The sequence below is a fragment of the Phyllopteryx taeniolatus genome, chromosome 12 (genome assembly GCF_024500385.1).
Source record: "Phyllopteryx taeniolatus isolate TA_2022b chromosome 12, UOR_Ptae_1.2, whole genome shotgun sequence".
In the NCBI taxonomy this organism is placed as follows: Eukaryota; Metazoa; Chordata; class Actinopteri; order Syngnathiformes; family Syngnathidae; genus Phyllopteryx; species Phyllopteryx taeniolatus.
Genome location: NC_084513.1, coordinates 10,208,762 through 10,229,217, shown reverse-complemented (window position 1 = coordinate 10,229,217; position 20,456 = coordinate 10,208,762). Strand labels below are relative to the sequence as shown.

The window sequence follows — 20,456 nt, the reverse complement described above, 5'->3', positions numbered from 1 at the left end:
TGTAGTTTCCAATTTTGTACAGTTATTAGACAGATACTTTGTTCATCCACAAGGGAAATTACAATCCATCCATCCATTATCTGAGCCGCTTATCCTCACAAGGGTCGCGGGAGCGCTGGAGCCTATCCAAGCTATCATCGGGCAGTTTGTAAAAATGAAAGATTTGTGCTTTTTAATTCAATTTATCCATTCATCCATTTTCTGTTATCCTCACTAGGGTAGCAGCTGTGCTGAAGCTTATCCCAGTTGAATCTGGGCGGGGCGGGGTACACCCTGAACTGGTCGCCAGCCAGTCACAGGGCACACAGACAAGCAACCCTTTGCACTCACATTCACACATATGTGCAATTTATATTCTTCAATTAACCTACCATGCATGTTTTTTGGGAATGTGGGAGGAAACCGGAGTACCCGGAGAAAACCAACGCAGTAATGGGGAGAACATGCAAACTCCACACAGGCGAGGCCTCTGTATTCACTGCTTCGGTTTCAATAAACAGGCCATGCCAGAGTCGCTGTTTTCGTCTCAGCGCAGAGTGGTCACACTTTGCTCCTCCTCTTCCCATGTTATGTTTTGATGTTGCGCTGTCACATGAATTTGCAGCGCAAAGCAAGCAAGCTGCTCACTCGGGTCCGCCAACCCACCAGCAATTAATTTTCCAAGTGTAACTGTTAATTTGTTACCTCAGCCAACTCAAAAAGTATACTTTATGTTAAGAGCTTGATGTAATACATTAACCCCATAGAAATGTTGATTGAAGTAATATATTTACTGGAATAGTTTAAGAGAAAAATCCAAACATGACAATGAATGGGGAAAAATTGTTTTGTTGCCGTTCTATTTTTTTCTGATTGCTTTTAATATAATAAGTGCTTTATCTTAACCAATAAACTTTGTGCTAATTCTGTCCTGAGTTTCAACTATTTAATAAGAATTTTTTTTAACAAAACTCACAAGAAAAAGGTCGTGAAAATTAAAATTTAGCAATTGGATAATGCATCTCCCTTAATTATTACAAAATATTATTTAATTGTTGTCGGATTGATACCGAAATATGCAGTATCGCACACCACTAGTGGAAATATCCGAGTTTCCGTATTGTACATGGTACATACTGTCGTTGAGAGTGGATGTAACTTTCTGGATCGTGTGTAGTGTTAGTTTACATTGTTGTTGTAGTTACAACTTTTATAAGACATTGTGAAGAAGCACTATCATTTACAAAATAAGCGCAATAAAAGCACATTTCCTGTTAAAATAGCAGTATGGCCTTGCTGACTTCAGGAACACTAGAAATATTTATTTTGCTTAAATTAATTTCTAAATGTTTATATGTTTTAAGGTCCAGTACAGTTTATATTCTACACGTTTTAGTAGTGTTGACAGCCAGGTGAAAAAGGTCGGCAATGAAAAAGTTCTCTATTCAATATGGGAATATTGTTAAAGGCGACACCAGCTGGGTCTTGCTTTGCCCCGCGCATGCGCACTACCAGTCATCGCCTGAGCAGCAGACATGGCGACGTCCCTGATCTGCAGCCGTTTGACGGCTAGCCTGAGGAATTCGGGGCCCAGAGGCGCGATTAGCTCCGCTTCCAAGGTGAGTGTTTGACCACCTGAAAGCGAAGACTTTAGTCGCCGGGTTGCCGCTACGAGTGATGCCGACACGGCCTCCTTTGATCCCCAGAGTAGTCACTAATGTGACAGGGTCAAACGTGACATTAGCCTGATTGCTCGTTATTTTTATATGCGAACCAGTATGATGTCAGCTTTAATGAAAAGTCATAAACGGGCTCCAAATGCGCCCGTTTGTCTTTTTCTTGTTGGCCTTTTTGTGGCTGAATGTGCGCAGCGAGCTGACATATTAGTGACCTCCAAATAGTTAGCTGGACAAGTGTGTTTAGCCTCCGCACGCATGAGCTAAATGTGTCAGCACAGCAAAAGTAAAGCAGTGAGCTAACACAAGTAAACAAGTAATGTCGTCATTAGCAGTCGTAAACACGTCAACTAATAACTGGTGTCGTAATTGATCACACAAGTGCTTTGCTGTTTAGCGTATTTAGTCCATGCATCACACAAACAATTTTGTGTGTCACTAAGTAGGGATGATCTATACCACTTTTTTTCCAGACCAATACCAGAACGAGTACTTCTTCTTGAGTACTCACCAATACAGAGTACCGATACCACTAGTACTTTCGATACATACAATTTAAATTAATAACACAATAACCGATAATTGTGATCAAACACTGTTCTTTCTTTCCGACGCACATGATTCATTGATGTGTGAAACCGCTGCAGTGTAGCACAAACTACTGGTGAGCAAGACTCACTCGATATAAAAAAATGTTGTCTTGGCTAACACTCGCTGGTATTGGCAGGCTTCACAAGTACCCCACACCTTGAAATTAGGCTGGTATTGGCCCAATAATAATAATAATGTCTGTGGCACACGTAGCATTTCATCACCAAACCACTGAATAACAGTGCTCAATTAGTGTAGCCATTTGGCGCATGATTATATGGCCAAACAAAAATAGAGCTCACACCTACATAGAAAACTTAGCAGGACTTTATTATGACATTGTTATCAGAAGCTGATGCTGCAAACACTGTTAGCAAAGGCATTAAAAAGGCACTTTTACATAATGTCTCAATTCAGGGCACGATTCACTGTCAGTCAACAATATGACACTGACACAGACCAACATAGCCACTTCCTGTTTTGCTCTTCTTGCTGCAGTCACTTCTGTTCAAGTTTCTCACTTGCACAAACCAATTTCGATGATGACGTCTTTAATATACTGAAAACGCTGGCTAATCATGGGGGATAGTGCCAGAGCTCTGCTGCGAACAGCGAAAAACTGTGAATAATTGACATCGCCTAAATGTTTATACTTCTCTCTATTAATAGTTTAACTGTAAATACAGTAATACCACAAACAATGATCCTAAAACACTTTGTTTATTCACGTCAAGTAGTACAACTACACACGTCAGCACCAAAGTGTACTGAAGTGTACCCCACGTGAAAGAGACACACCACCTCACTCACTGCCGTGGACGTTTATACTGGTCAACTGGAATCCAACGATTTACTGCCACCGTCGTATGTATTTGTCAACTATGTTTTTTTTCTCTACGGGTATGCATGGATGAGGGGTTCGTACAGCTTGTACAAGAAATTCACGATTGCAAACCATTGCAATGAGAAACAAACACCAGTAGATGGTAGTGTTGCATCACTTTGGATTTGTGATCAGCACAGCTTTTGAGTAGAAGATAAAGATTAGGTGGGGAATCTTGGCTTGTCACATCAATTATGAGGAGAGAAATGCTAACAAGTTGGAAATGTTTAGGCACCTGACAGAATATATAGGTATAAACAGAGTATGTGTCACGGTAGGTAGTAGAAAGTGTGTCGTGTTCAATGGCAGAGATAAAAAAACACTGACGTTTAACTTGAGCCATGCGGTGAATCCACGCTGATCACGGCACGTTTCTTAGTTGTATGTCTAAAATTTTATTTTGTCATTCTCATTTTTGTTGTTTTATAGTTAGAGGTATCACAAAAGCCATTTCTCAGTTTTTTTGATCAGATACCATTGTTTTTGGTAAAATCAACCTACGTTCTACTGCTGATAACTAAAGAACTGAAAAGGCTTGAAACTAACTTTTTTTTTTCTAGTGAAAAAAGACTACTCTTTCTTTATGTAGGCCCGGTTCTTATGTAGTCACAGAACACAATATTCTGTGGGTGTTGGAAGATCGGTCAAAATGCTCTACAACGGCTGGCAAAAAGTGAAACTGCACTGAAAATGGCTGTGTTATCATTTCAAACTCATCTGACAACATTACCCTGAAAATAAATGGCTAACAGATTATTTTATTTCAAAAAAATGCACTGGAAGTGCACGCGCAGCAAAGTTTCTCTCGTGACTTCCCCCACAACCCAGAGTAAATTTAGCTCCATCCTGACGTTCAAAGTTTGAGCTGTGTAGTGGTACTTTGCTATTTAGACAAAGCTTTGTTGCCATTTTGTGCCATTTTATGGAATTAGATAACTCCCACGGAGAAAAATGCTACTAGGTGAAAGTGTGAAACGTGAATATAATAATACAAATAAAGGGCTCCGTCTGCTGGAGCTGGTGAGTCACTACGCCCAACAAGTAATGTGCACGTTTGTCTAGCTCTAATTGCCTGTTGTAGTTTCTGGGTGGGATAATCAGCCTGGTACCGTTTGTCCTGAACCAGATTTTATCCTGATTGCCTGTTCCTCTTATTTGAAGTGGTCCTCTTTGTCTGTCCAGGTTCTGGCGGGTTCTCCGGGCCTGTTTGGCGGCCACACGTCATCGTCGTCTCCGCCGATGCAACAGCAGCAGCAGAGGAGCCTGTCCCTGCACGAGTACATGAGCATCGGCCTGCTGAAAGACGCCGGCATCTCCGTGCCCGCCGGCATGGTGGCCAGCTCTTCAGATGAGGCCTACACTGTCGCCAAGCAGATCGGTCAGTACAAAGAAACATACAGCTTTCCGTCTTCTGTGTAACAAAAGTAAAAGCACCTTGGTCAGTGTTTGTTGTTTGGTTTAATTTATTGGTATTGTTTATTGTCTGTGTTTGAGATGTCCTGTTATGGTTGTTGTCCTTGGGTGCATGAGGTCTTACATGTCAAAATGAAACTGAAAATATTAGAGCTGTATAAAACACCCCCCCCTTCCTAAAATCTTTTAATAGCATATTCGAGATGCAGTCCAAAATAATGATGCAAACAAATGACATTGAAATATTCTGTTCTAAAGAAACAAACTAAAATCTCAAAAATAAAAATTAAAAATTAACATTTAGTGCAGCAACAAAATAAAGATCTTTTTAAACTGGATTGGGACAACCCTAGAAAGTCTGTTTTTGCTTCTCTCCCAATGCAGTTATTTATAGCTAGTATTGTACTTTGCTGTTACAATTTGCCTGTATCCCCTAGGATTCATCATTGTTGGTAAATGTCACAATGTGAGTTTAATAGCTAAATACCATTTGTGTAAAGTGCGAGTGCACGTTTGCCCATGTGTAATGTCATGTTAGTTTATTTATTTCGGCTTGTTTGCTAGAAAATTCTATTGACGAGCCTTATGTGAAGGAGTTTGTTTTCATTGAATTATTTAACTCCTCGGAGCTCTTGTGTGTGTGCGTCTTAAATAGCCACGAGCGCTGCCAAACACGGCACGCAGGTCTCGGTGCTATCGGGTGACAACAGCCGTGTTGTCATTTGATTGGATGAGCCCTTTTTATAAAGTGCAGCACATGTTCTTCTGAATCTTTTCAGACATAAGTAGCAAGGTTACCAGAGTAAAGTCATTTTTTGCAAAGTAATAATAGGCTTTTACACGATCAGGATTTTAGGGATCGATCAGCAATTTAAAAATCAAAAAATAAAATAAAAATAAATAAAACGATTACCGGTCCGATCACAAGATGGAGCTATGCTTCTCTAATCGCTATTTAAATGACTTGTTCATTTACTGTATATACTTGTGTACTGTATACTGAGTATCTTCAAAAGTATTCTCTAGTCAGGTCGTATTCTAATCAGTCAGGTCAAACCAACATTACAACATGACAGAAGTAACGGGTGCTAACTTACTGTAATTAAATTACTTCACACACACACCGAAACTTTAGAGCATGATTCGACAGAACGCCGGCATGTTTAACTACAACCGTTAGTGCTAGCACTAGCTTGCTAGGCTACATTAACGTTTTGTTGCCTGGTTGCGAGCCGTATCGCATTAAAAGTACATGAACATACCTCAAGCAATCCTTGAATGAAAGTCCTCTCCCAAGCACCGGTGACCACCAACACACATTTTTCCCCATTTTGGTCTTATAATACACGTGGCACGATCCATTGTTGTTGTCGTCGCCATGGTAACGAGTGTATCTGTTTGCATTTGAGTTGACAAGCTAAAGCCCACTGATCGTAAAAGATGGGATGCGGTGGTATCGGAATACAAGATTTTATTGCCGTAGTCTGACATAGTGTAATCGTGAAAGACCAAATTTGTCTTGTCGTCTGATCCAGGCATTACGTGTTGTCTGTCCCACACCGCCGACGTGTTTTAAAAAAAAAAAAAAATGTTTAATAACTTTTGGATTAAAATATACTGTACACGATGGCGACGTAGAGTAAATGTCCTTTGCGGAGCCGATCAATTCGGCAAATTATGACATTAAAATCGATCAGCATAAAATGCTAATTATTGGCTGATACTGATCAAGCCGATCAGATCGGTGTAAAGTCTAGTCATAGTGCTGTAGTACAAGAATAGTCAATTTAAAAAAAAGTTGCAATATTATGAGAATAAAGTCTATCTACCATGCTATGATTTCACTACTTATGTGTGTCAGGTTCCAAGGATCTGGTGGTAAAAGCTCAGGTGCTGGCGGGCGGCCGAGGGAAAGGAACGTTCGAGGGTGGACTGAAGGGAGGCGTCAGGATCGTCTACTCGTAAGCGCTTCACTCCCCCATGATGATGATGTCACCGTCACTGTGGAAACAAAACTGACTCACTTAAGCCACAGGCCCAATCAAAGTTAAAAGTACTCAGCGTGGCTTCCTCAAACAGGTCAAAATGTCGTGGCACCTTAACTTATGACTTCAATTTGTTTCATGACCACACTGTCATGAAACTGTTTCCTTGCATAGCAAATCAATTTTCCATCCATCCATTTTCCTTACCGCTTTATCCTCACAAGTGTCGCGGGCGTACTGGAGGCGGGGTACACCCTGAACTGGTCGCCAGCCAATCGCAGGGCACATATAAACACCACATTCGCGCACACATTCACACGTAAGGGCAATTTAGAGTCTTCAATCAACCTACCACGCATGTTTTTGGGATGTGGGAGGAAACCGGTGTGCCCAGAGAAAACCCATGCAGGCATGGGGAGAACATGCAAACTCCACACAGGCGGGGCCGGGATTAGAACCCCGGTCCTCAGAACTGTGAGGCAGTCGACCACCGTGCCGCCACAAATACATTTTCCCCATTGAAAACAACTTTAACATTAAAAGAGATTTTATAGATGTTTTTATACAGTGAAATTACTGTAGTATTCATGTGTGGATGTGTGCCTTGAAGGGGTGTTAATTTTTAAATTGTTTTTTTATTTCCTGTAAATCTTGAGTTACAAGTGAACTTCAGATGCACAGGTGGTGTACCTAAAGCTAATTTGTATTTTAATAATTGATCAGGCCTAATCTCTTTATTATTTTTATTAATCAACGAATTGATGGGGAAAAAAAAGCATTTTTAAAATTTCCATCCTTTTATTCTATAAAAATAGAACATTTAAAATTGACAGTGCAAAAAATGAATAAACATAAATTGATTATGATTCAGTGACTAGTTTGGTCATAGAATTGGCATGAAATGTTGATCATTGTTTTCCAAAGTAAAAGCTAGCTTATGTTTGCAAATGTCTTATTTTGATTAAACACAAAAGAGACTACAGAAATCTGAGAATAAACAAACAACAAAACAATAACAATTAATCGGCTATCAAAATAGTTGTCGATTAGTCTGATAACTGATTAATTGTTGATTAGGTGATTAGTTGTTGCACCACTACTGGCAACATAAAGCAAGAAAATCGACCGAGCGACGGCTTGTAACTCGTAAATTGGGGCACTTGTAAGTCAAGATACAACTGTGTACAACCTTTTTAATAAACATGCCCGCTGTCAATCACAGCAACAGGAACTTGGGAAATAGATCAGAAAAGTTTGCATTGTGGCGTGCGGCAGGCCCGAGGAGGCGCGGGACATTTCCTCGCAGATGATCGGTCGCAAGCTGTACACCAAGCAGACTGGCGAGGCAGGTCGCATATGTAACCAGGTGTTCATCTGCGAGAGACGCTACCCGCGCAGGGAGTACTACTTTGCCATCACCATGGAGAGGTCCTTCCAGGTACGGGGACATTTTACGACACTAAATTTGTTCTTTCGTGAGAAAAACCTTTTTTTTTTTTTTTTTTTTTTTTTAACTTTCCAACATTAAGACTAAAAAGTATATATATTTTTTTGTACAAGAAAAAAAAAGTTACAAAAATTAAAGTTGAGATTTCTTCGCAAAAAAATAGAAATTGTACACGATTCTACGAGACCAAAGTCAGAATAAAGTCAAGATTTTATGGGGGGCTAAAAGTTGCGATATTAAGGGATTGAAGTGAGTGTCTTTTTTTTTTTTTTTTAAATCTACAGTAAGTCTGAGGGGTAAAAAAATACAATAAGTGCGATTTGGGGGGGATTTTGAAGACAAAAAGCTTCATCTTAATCAAAGTGTTTTTTTTGGGGGGGGGGTAACAGTATTCAGACAAAGTTTAAAAAAAAAAAAAAAAATGTCACAACAGAGAATAGTCTTTTTAAAGAAAAAATAGTCAATTGTCATATTCGAGAGGAAAAAAAAGTTGACAGAGAAAAAGAGCGTTGTGAGAATCAAGCCGGTTTTTCAGAATAGTGTAATTATTATTATTTTTTTTATTTGAATTAAAATAAATAATGACATATTTCCAGTTACAAGCCGGCTTGGCTCAGGGAGACCACGAGAGGGCAGCACATTTCAAATGCGTCCTATTATTATAACATACACCAACTGGACATTGTTCGGAAGAGTCAGACTAGTGTAATAATGTTTTCTCAGTGAAGTGCGCATTTTATTGAAGTGTGTGTGTGTCACAGGGTCCCGTGCTGATCGGTAGCTCGCAGGGGGGTGTCAACATCGAGGACGTGGCTGCGGAAAATCCCGACGCCATTGTCAAGGAGCCCATTGACATTGTCGAAGGCATTAAAATGGAGCAGGCACTGAAGGTGGGGATCAATGGAAAAAGCACAAACAATCAAAACATTGCAGATGCTCTGAATCTGAACAAAAAAAAAGGCGCTTGAAAAGAGGACTTGTGTGTGTTCCACCTTGTCTAAATCCGAAATGATTCTTTACACGGAAAACTGATTTGTATGTCCGCTGTCGATTTCAGTTTGACTGTGCTGGAGGCCAGATGCTGAACTTTGTCTACTTTTTGATTACCTTCATTTTTATTGTTGTTATTTAGCTGAAGATGAAAGCAACTGCCTTTCGCCCGAAGTAAGCTAGGATAGGCTCTAGGGCCTATGTGGTACATTCGCCTGACTTTTGTGTGGCCAGCGTGGTTTCTGTTCCCACTCAGTGAAGGTGTGTATGTGAGTGCGAATGGTTGTCCATGTCTATAAGTGTCCTGGCGACCAGTTCAGGGTGTAGTACGCCTTCGCCCCGTGACCCGGAACAGGATAAGTGGTATTGAGAACTGATGGATCAATAAAAGAAACACTTTTTATTTTTTTATTTCCATTTTACAGTCATCAGAAAAAGCTTCCAGTAAATACTCTATTTTAATATTTCATCCGATGAAAAAAAAATATGACTTGTGTATTCAAGTGTTTATGTCACGCAAAAGTGAATTGTATGACCAACTGAAAAGGACTGTTACTGGAAACAATATATCCCCATACATTTGTAATCTTCTGAGAATAGTTATATTTTCTCAACACAAACATGATATTATGAGATTAAAGTTTGTATTTTTATTTATTTGTGAGTTAGGTCATATTTAAAAAGGCGCGAAAATTCTACATATACCAAGGAAAGTTGCCGAGAAGTTATTTGATGCATCTGACGTCCATGGGTCGGTGGTGATGTTTTGGCCAGGAACAGAGTCATTGGTAAATCCAGTGGATTTGTCAGCACTGCGGTTATCTTTAAAACGGTGTGCGTTTGCCCCGTAGGTGGCACAGATGATGGGGTTCCCGCAGCTGCTGCAGAAGGAGGCAGCAGAGAACATGATCAAGCTGTATAATGTCTTCATCAAGTACGACGCCTCCATGTTGGAGATCAATCCCATGGTGGAGGACGCCTCTGGCATTGGTAAACACACGCTCACACACACACAGTCACATAACACAACTCAAAAATATTGACCAAGCGACAGCGCGTACCTCGAAGAAAAAAAAAAAAAAAGTTTCCTGTCCATAGTGATGTGCATGGATGCCAAGATCAACTTTGACTCCAACGCTGCCTACCGCCAGAAGGAGGTTTTCAACCTGCAAGACTGGACCCAGGAGGATCCCCGAGACCGCCAGGCGGCCAAGGCTGACCTCAACTACATCGGCCTGGATGGAACCATCGGCTGCCTGGGTATGCATTAAAAAAAATTTTTTTTAAAAAGAGCATCCAGAAATTTTATTGTGAGATTATTTTGTGATGGTGTTGATTAATATTGTACTTTGAGAGAAATTCATACATCACAATATCAATACTTGACCTTGATTTTTTTATTCTACCATGACAGATAATGACACGGTACATTGCGATATCGAAACTTGATCTTTGTGTATTGATACCGTTCTTTAATGTCAGAAGCTAACATCGGAAGCTGAAGTTGGTCTTCCTTAGCTTTAATGTTGGAAGCTAACGTTAGGTGACATTGGAAGCAAACTTGGAAGCTAACGTTTGAGGTAAAGTTGGCGCTAACATTCCAGGTAACATTTCCAGCTAATGCTACCGCCTGAAGCTAATGCTAGTCTTCCTTGGCACTAATGTTGGAAGCTAACGTTGGCACCTGATGTCACAAGTTAACTTTAGAGGCTAATGTTAGAAGCTCTAGTTGGTCTTCTGTAGCTTTATTCTTGGAAGTTAACGTTGGCGCTAACATTGGTAGCTAACGTTGATCATTCTCAGCCCTACCTTTCGGAATCGTTAGACGCTAACTGTGGAAGCTAACTTTGGTCTTCCTTAGCTCTAACATTGGACGATAACATAAGAGGTAAAGTTCGAAGCTAACATTGGTCTTCCTTAGCTCTAACATTGGATGCTAACATTGGAATCTAACTTCCTTGGCTCTAACGTTAGATGTAACTCATGTAGGAAGCTAACGTTGGACGTTAACGTTGGAGCTAACATCTGAAGCTCACCTTGGTTTTCTTTAGAGCTAAAGTGGGAAACTAAAGTCAGAGGCTAACGAAAGAAACTAAAGTTGGTCTGCCTTAGCTTCAATTTTGGAAGTTAAAGTTGGCGCTAACAGTAGCTAAGGATCATTCTTTGCTCCAGTGTTGGGTAACCTTGGAAGCAAACGTTAGAGGTTTGGTTGAAGCAAACATTAGAGGTAATGTTTGAAGTTAATGTTGTAGCTAATGTCAGAATCTAACATCAGTCTTCCTAAGCTCTAAAGTCCGAAGGTAACTTTCTTATCGCTAACATTAGATGTAACATGTCAGGTAATGTTGGAAGCTAACGTCAGAATTTAAAAGTGGTCTTAGCTTTATTGTTGGACTTTAACGGCGTTTACGTCGGTAATTTGTGACTGTGATGCTCAACTGGTGGGTCGTGGACCCATTTATGCGAGTTGCAGACAGCTAGTAAAAAATTATATTGGCCATACTCATAGTCCGTACAGGACAGAGGCGTACCAAGTTCCCACATGGAACATATTAGATAAGCGACAGGAAATGTCACTCGTTTACTCCTTAAACAAATAAAGTGCAGCTCAACCTCTGGCTAGCGAGCATCCTGGCTTGCAACATGCTTTTGGTGGTACGTCAGACTCATGTGAAACAGCTATTTTGATTTATAATATAAAAGTGGGCCGTGACTTTGCAACAGCAGAAAAATGCAGGTTCCAGGGTGACAACACTTGAGAACCACTGGCTTATATTGATCATTCTTTGCTGTAATGTTTCGTAATGTTGGAAGGTAACCTTGGAAGCTAACTTTAAAGCTAACAATGGAAGCTAACATTAGAGGTAGCGTTGACGTTAACATTTGAGGTAACATTTGAAGTAGAGCTGCACGATTATGGCCAAAATAATAATCATGATTATTTTTTCAATATTCTAGTCACGATTATTAATCACGATTATGCCTCAGATTAGGGAAAAATCTTTATCTTTTATTGCACTACTTTTTAACAAACAATATGGAACAGTTTTCAGTTCAAAATGAATCTTTAAATAAGAATAAATGACAGATATAAATTGAAAAAATAAATGTACAAAAAGAATTCTACTTTAGCAAGGGCTAACTAAATAAATGCTGTTACAAAGTCCAATCACGAATTGTAACTTAATGGAAGAAAATACAGTTAATGCATAGAAGGCAATAACTAGACTTTACACCGATCTGATCGGCTTGATCGGTATCAGCCGATAATTAGTATTTTATGCTGATCGGCTTTAATGTCATAATTCGCCAATCCGATCAATGACGTCATCGTCTCCCACGTCAACCGATCCAAAAGCTAGTTTATTTTTAGCCTTGTCACGTCTTGTGATGTAGTGCTGTAACTATCTGACGGCCAATAAAGTTCTATTTCAATTTTGTTGGTGAAAAAGCATTTGGCGGTGTGGGACTTTTTTGCAGTGCCTCAAACAGACAACACGTAATGCCTGGACCAGACTACAAGACACATTTGGTCTTTCACGATTGCACTATGTCAGACCACTGCAATAAAATCTTGTATTCCGATACCACTGCATCCCGTCTTTTACCAACACTGGGCTTTATCTTGTCAAATCAAATGCCACCGGATACACTCGTTACCATGGCGATGATGACAACAACAATAGATCGCACACATTTATTGTGTGGAGGGAAAAATAACAAAATAAGGAATAACGTGTGGTGGTCATCACCGATGCTCAGTAGAGGACCCTCATTCACGGATTGCTTGAGGTATGTTCACGTACTTTTAATACGATAGGGCTCACAAGCAGGCAAGAAAACGTTCTGTCGCCTAGCAAGCTTGTGCTCGCACTAACAGTTGTACGTAAACATGCCGGCGCTCTGGTGAATCATGTTTTAATGTTTCGGTGTGTGCGAAGTAATTTAATTACAATAATGTAATTTAATTACGTTGGCACCCATTATTTCTGTCATGTTGTAATGTTGGTTTGACCTGACTGAAAACTTAAACTTATTCAGTGGCCTATCGTTCAATGCCCCCAATGAGGTCATTGTTTTACCTTTTCTCTAAATTGCTAAAGAATACTTTTGAAGATATTCAGTACACAAGTACATACAACAAGTCATTTAAATAGACACATTGCTCCATCTTGTGATCGGTTATTGATTTTTAAACTCGCTGATCAACCCCAAAAATCCTGATCGTGTAAAGCCTAGCAATAACATCAGGTCCTACCCCTAATTCTGCAAACATACCTGACTCGTATAATAGTAATGATCTAGGAAACTGATTGTATATTTTATATTCTAGGAATCTTAAGCTGGCCGGTCCATGTAAAATATATAATATAAATAACTATAAATAATGGGTCCATTCAAGTGTAGTTATAAACATCAGTAGAGGTAATGTTGAAAGCTAAGTTGTGACTGTAATTTAGTGAATGGTGCGGGCCTGGCCATGGCCACTATGGACATCATCAAGCTGCATGGGGGTACGCCCGCCAACTTCCTGGACGTGGGTGGCGGGGCCACCGCCCACCAAGTCACCGAAGCCTTCAAGCTCATCACGTCTGACAGGAAGGTGAGGACGACACGCTGGAGAAAAACATGGCGCCCTACCACCAAGAACTAATGCACTAATGGTCAGCGGCTAACGTTCTCTCAGGTTCAGGCCATCCTGGTCAACATCTTCGGAGGCATCATGAGGTGCGATGTCATCGCCCAGGGCATCATCATGGCTGTCCGAGAACTGGACCTCAAGATTCCGATTGTCGTGCGACTCCAAGGTACGAAAAAAATCAGACAACAATTTGATGCATTGTGAAATCAATATTTGTAGGGTTGCAGCTAATGGATATTTTGATCATTGATTGATCGGTGTATATTTTTTTTTTCGATGAGTCAGTGAATCGGATGAAAAAAAATATATCCATCCCTTGACTGAAAAAAGGGACATTTCAAATTGACAGTGCAGAAAAGTGCATAAACAGGTTGGTGCATGTAGACCCCACAGCTGTTAAAGTAATACATTATTTATTATTAACTAAATGTTTTAATTGTTTTAATTGGGTTTTTTTCCGAATTTTATCAATTCGTTGTTGCAGCCCTAAATATTTGATGTCAGGTGTTGAGACAAATGCTGTACTGAACCGTGAAAGATAGCGATACGATAAATCACATTATTGAGATTTGATTTTGCTGTTGAAAAAAATTATGCTATACATCTCTGTATCAATATTTGATCCTGGTGTATTAATAATGTACCATGAAAGATGATGATTTCATATGCCAATATCAAGGGTTTTCCCCCTCTGAACAGCCAAAAGCATAGGGTGTGTGTAATATCCATTTTATGATGGCTTTACGAAATTAGGCATAGGTGTGTCACCTCCGAATTTTCTATGAGAGGAAAAACCCTGCCGAATGGAAGTCACTGCTAACTGTTGCTTTTCATGGCTACAATGGTCATTAGGCACACGTGTGGACGACGCCAAAGCTCTGATCGCTGCCAGCCCGCTGAAAATCCTGGCCTGCGACGACTTGGACGAAGCTGCCAAAATGGTACACACACACACACAGTATCATACACTAGGTTAGATTAAACGCCGTATTATATATTGCCACGTGTTGCCAGGTGGTAAGGCTTTCGGAAATCGTCTCACTGGCGAAGGAAGCGCAAGTGGACATCACCTTTCAACTTCCTATCTGATCTCCTTCCCCTCTTCCGCAAGCACTTCCTGTTTGACCTCACCAGGACACTCCCCTTCCAGAAGTAGACCCACCTCCTTCCTCTGTGGCCTGATGGTGGCGATATTACACCTTGACTAGCTTTTTTAGCTTCTTTTCCTCCACTTTAATGCGCACAAGTACACACTCTACACTATACGTACACACTCCACACTATACATACACACTCCACACTACATATTCACACGTGCGTTAGTCACTACAGACACTTTCATATGCACGCACCAAACTGCACACACACACACACACACCCTTCACTCCACGACACATACATAATCCTTACTACACGGTGGCTGCTTATTTTTGTGATTTCAAATGGAGATGAATTGTCATGGAAGCCATTTGGACCATAAAATACAGCAGGAAATGATAGTCGTATAGCAAAACTGTTCCCCGTATGGCAACCCCACGAGCAAATGTGGCTGAGCGATAACGCCTCTACCGGTAAGCGACTCAATTTCCTCCCGGATAACATGCTGATAAACAACAGCGCGGCAGTGAGTTTCAGGCAGACGATTGCGATGTTCCGTATTCCCCCCAAACCTTCCCAGGCTACCCCCCGCCTTTACTTCCATTAGTTAGCGGCCATTTTGTGTCGTAATGATTGTCGTGTGCAGTATCACTATCAAATAGATGTTGAGATATCGACACAATCGTGAAAATTATATTTGGACCATGATACCTTATTATTGCAATGTCACTATTTGAACCACATTAACATCATACTATCACAATATGAAATTTGTGATCGTATCATGATTAGCCACTCATCACGTTATTTGGACAAAGGTAGAGATAATTTAACGATACAATATCATGGTGTTTGACCAGCAATAGAGTCACAACAGGATATTATGATATTTGGCCAACGTTAACAATTCATGTTGCATTATTTGAACTATTTTAGTAATACTTTCACTATATTTGATAACGATAGTATCACGATATTGCAGTATTTAGCCAACACTCGTAGCAGTATCACAATACGATATTACGATATTTGTAATTACTTTATATCTTTGGCCAAATATTGTATCGAGATACAGTGTCTGGATATTTGGCCAACTTAAGCCATACTATCCAGATATAATATTTGTCCAACGATAAAGACCGTATCACGACAAAATATCTCAAATTTTGGACAATGATGGCGAAACTATCATAAGCCAATATTTGGCCAACAATAGAGACAGTAGCACAAAAGGATATCACTGTATTAGGCCAACTTTAGTAATGAATATCACAATATTTGGACAAAGGTAGCAATGCTATGATGATTCAATATAATATTTGGCCAAAAATATATAGTCACAACAGGAAATTTGGGTATTTGGACAGTGTTAGTAATACAATCACAATATTCGATCACAGTGGTATCATGATATTGCAGTATGTAGCCAACAATACAATATCACGATATTTAAAAGTTAGTAATACTATCTCGATACTTTATCTGTGACCAAATATTGCATCGCGATTCGATGTCTCAGTATTTGGTGAACATAAGCAATACTATCCTGATACAATATTTGTCGAACGTTAGCGACAGTATCAAGAAACACTTTCACGGTATTTGGCCTACGTTGGCAGTTAGTACCACGATATTCAAGCAAAGGTGATTGGTGACAACACTATCACATACGATATCTCAATAATTGGCCAATAATAGCGAAACTATCTTAAAATGTATTTCTATTTATATGCTTCGATAGTGATACCGTCATGTAGAGGAAGTATCACGATGCAAAATCAGTATTTGACGCCAGTGTAGCGATACCGTACCACGAGAGCTAATGATGCAAGGAATTGTGATGTTTGATGTTTGGATTGAGATAATGATACTATTAAGATATCGAGAAATGAGGATACAATCCATCACAAAATTGAAACTTGACACCAGTGTACCAATACTGAACCACGAGAGATAGTGATACGCTGTGACATTGTTACATGATGACAACATATTTGAAAAGTTACCTCACGGTATTCCCAATTTAGCTCCGCACTAAAAGTCCCCATTTGTCTTTCCCCCCTCCATTTCCTCTCACGTGTTAGCTGCTATCGACACTGATCTCATCCTGGTGAATTATTCAGCGCTGCTGTAATGGACCTTTGTTTTTTTTCTTTTTCGTGAAGAAGCAGCAGATTCAGCTTCTGCTCCCCCGGGGAGAGCGAGCGAGTCTAAATGTGGAGTCGTCACAACACTAAATCACCTCGTGGGATTTAAAATTAAAAATGTCCTTTTGATTAAAAGGCATTATTACGCGGGAGGCTAAAATATCGCACGGCAGCTTTCTCTTTCTCTTACTTTTTTTACATGTTACAAGCCAACACTGGAATTGCTCTTCCTTGCTTTATATTTATTTGCTTCGACGTGACAAGAGTAATCCTTAATAGAGGCTACATCTCTATTTGGACAACCACGATAGAGACAGTATCATAATACAAAATCTGTATTTGATCAATAGCGATTCATATCACCATATTTGGACAAAGGTAGCAATACTATCACGATACAATATACAATATTTGGCCAGTGTTAGCTATTAGTATCACGGTGTTTGGACAATGGTTATGTTACTATGACGATATTTATATAATATAAAGACTGAATCTCAATACGATATTTTGCTAATGAAAGAGACAGTATCACGACACAATTTTCGGCCAAAGTTGCACATGCTATCACAGTCCGATGTTAGGCCACAGATAGACACGGTAACATGATATGACATTGCAATATTTGGTAATGTTTGTATTCCAATACGGCGGAAGACTGGTTAGAACATCTGCCTCACAGTTCTGAGGACCCAGGTTCAAATCCTGCCTCACCTGTGTGGAGTTTGCATGTTCTCCCCGTGCCTGTGTGGGCTTTCTCCAGGTACTCCGGTTTCCTCCCACATCCCAAAAAACATGCATGCTAGGGTAATTGAGGACTCTAAATTGCCCATAAATGTGAATGTGAGTGTGAATGGTTGTTTATTTGTATGTGACCTGCGATTGGCTGGTGACCAGTTCAAGGTGTACCCCGCCTCTCGCCCGAAGATACCTGGGATAGGCTCTAGCATGCCCGCGACCCTAGTGAGGATAAGCAGTACGGAAAATGGATGGATGTATTCCAATATGATATTGCACTATTTGCTATATATATCACATTATGATATCTAACGCTGCGAGTATTACAATACGATATCACAATATTCAGTCAATAACAGTGATATTAAAATACCATTTTGCAATATTTGATCATGATAATGCATAATACATTATTGGAATATTGAGCCAATGACAGCGATAATATCCTGATATGAGATCACTGTAATGGTCTGTGCAATATCATGATATTTGTGAAAATGTAGCGATATCACCATATGATATTGGAGTATGAGTCAACCATTGTATCATGATCTAAAATTACTGTATTATGATATGGTATCACACTCTTTGATGACAACAGTTTCCTGATACTGAAGCGTGAGATTTGGCCAAAGATAGTGAAATTATTAGGACAATAAATCACAATTTTGACCATAGTATCACAATATGGTACTGCAATATTTGGCTAACGATAGTGATGGTATTGCGATACAATATCGCAATATTTGGTCCAAGATGGCTATATCATGATACAATATTGCAACATTTGTCAATGATATTATTATACAGTATCACAGAATTTGCCAACTGTATCACAGTGGTATTGTGATACAGAGAGATGCATAAAGAAAAAAACTCATCGCGAAACATCTTTACGACAATTGCCTGTCAACCCTGTACCATGAGGGAAATGTTACAATACGTGGCACTATCAATACTGTACCAAGACCTATAATGATATGTTGTGACCTCTCGATATGCAGCCCCATCACTTATGTTCCGCCGCCATCATGCCACGTGGGACGTGAACCCCCCACCACCCTTTTGGGTTGTTTGTTTCCGTGACACAAGCGATGTGAATGAAATGTTGTAAATAACCAAAGTGATGCTCTGCCTCTGTAAGATATTTCTTCTTCTTTACTCATTAAACGCAAGAAAAATAAAGACAGGACATGAGGGGGTGTGTATTTGTGCCTTTTTTCTTTGTGTGCGTGTATGTGTGTGTGTGTGTGTGTGTGTGTGTGTGTGTGCGCGCACGCACGTGCGCGCGCGTACGTTCATTACACGCAGCAAAGATGTCAGCGAAATCATCACCAGAGAATGCAATTTAGGTGCCGAAAGAGTGAAGAAGTGGTTGAATAATTGATATCAGGCCCAATGATTGAAGATGAATGTGGAATATGAAGAAAATGATTTCAAAAGAAACCCGTGAGATGAAAGAGAATTGTAATGCTGAGTTATCCAATTTATTTGGAGTGCGTCATGAATTGATGTTGCTTCAGTCACTCCCTATTAATTAGTTGTGCTGACTGACACGCTGAGATCATCCAAGTGAGAATTATATCCAAACCCGAATCAAATGGAGTAATACCAACAATTGGATAAATACAAATGTCACCACAACCTTGTGGCCTTGTGGGTTCAAGTATTAAATTAAATATAAAATGAAAATATTGTTTCTAGTTTCGTGGTACTGTAATTCTGACCGCCAAAAGGTTTGTGGGTAATTTTGTGTCATGATTGTCTGAAAGTGCTGAATTGCTAATTTGCTAATGGGGTGTGTCAGAAGAGTCTGCTCATTTGCATAATGTTCCAGTTTTACACTAATGCAACTGAGGTGTTTGTTTATAGCAGCGCCGCACAAACCACTCACACATAGTGCCACATTTCAAGTTCCTTTCCTGGGTGCCGAACTTACCCATTACTTCTTCATCACCCTGTTTCCGTCACCGACATGTCCATTACAATCTGCACCAGTCACGATTTTCTCTCTATCTGGGATGCTCGGAAGTACTTCGTCTAGCTCCTTCCAGAATTTCTCTTTTCACCTCGAGGTCACATCCTACCTGTGGGGCATATCCATTAATTACATTAGATATAACACCCTCAATTGCGAGTTCCAACCTCATCACTCAACCTGACACTCTTTTCACCTCTAAGACATTCTTAGCTTACTCTTCCCTTAAAATAACCCCTACTCCATTTCTCTTCCCATCTACACAATGGATAAAATAATTGGAGGCCTGCCTCTAAACTTCGAGCCTTACTGCTTTTCCACCTGCTCTCCTGGACACACAATATATCAACATTTCTCCTAATCATCATGTCAACCAACTCCCGAGCTTTTCCTGTCTTAGTCCCAACATTCAAAGTCCCCACATTCAGTTCTAGGCTCTGCTTACTTCTCTTTCTGCCAAAGAACCCGCTTTTTTCATCTTCGACCCACAGTATCTGAATTTCCACCGGCGTCCTGTTGGTTAACAGCGCCGGTGACGGACGTTGTTAACCCTGGCCACGACCAATCCGGTATGGAATTCTTGGATGAATGCTCATATATGTTTGGCAAAGTTTTAAGCCAGATGCCCTTCCTTATGCAAAAAACTATATTTGAAACCCTTCAAATGGGTCTTTTGAGAATATCAAGAGTTGACTTCAACAGAAGAGCAAATTTATTTGATGAAAGGAGGGATGAAGGATGAATATGACCACTTTCTGGAAATATTTTTTACTCATCATAAAAGAAAGATAGAGTGTGTGTGCAAATGTGTTTCTCCATAGACTCAGACTTGTGTGGTCTGGTGTATAATTGCTAATTTTATTGCATTAAGTGCTTATTTTTCACAGCC

At 40.0% G+C, this 20,456-nt stretch overlaps 1 protein-coding gene across 1 annotated transcript; it reads left to right on the top strand.

Moving 5' to 3' along the window:
• Positions 1-1,467: 1,467 nt before the first annotated feature.
• Positions 1,468-18,786, top strand: sucla2 (succinate-CoA ligase ADP-forming subunit beta). Its single transcript, XM_061792301.1, has 11 exons — positions 1,468-1,598; positions 4,312-4,507; positions 6,404-6,503; positions 7,803-7,965; positions 8,736-8,864; positions 9,816-9,954; positions 10,063-10,224; positions 13,425-13,567; positions 13,652-13,772; positions 14,459-14,547; positions 14,621-18,786. Exons 1-11 carry the CDS (start codon positions 1,515-1,517, stop codon positions 14,693-14,695), a joined length of 1,401 nt encoding a protein of 466 aa, XP_061648285.1. The 5' UTR covers positions 1,468-1,514; the 3' UTR covers positions 14,696-18,786.
• Positions 18,787-20,456: the final 1,670 nt, after the last annotated feature.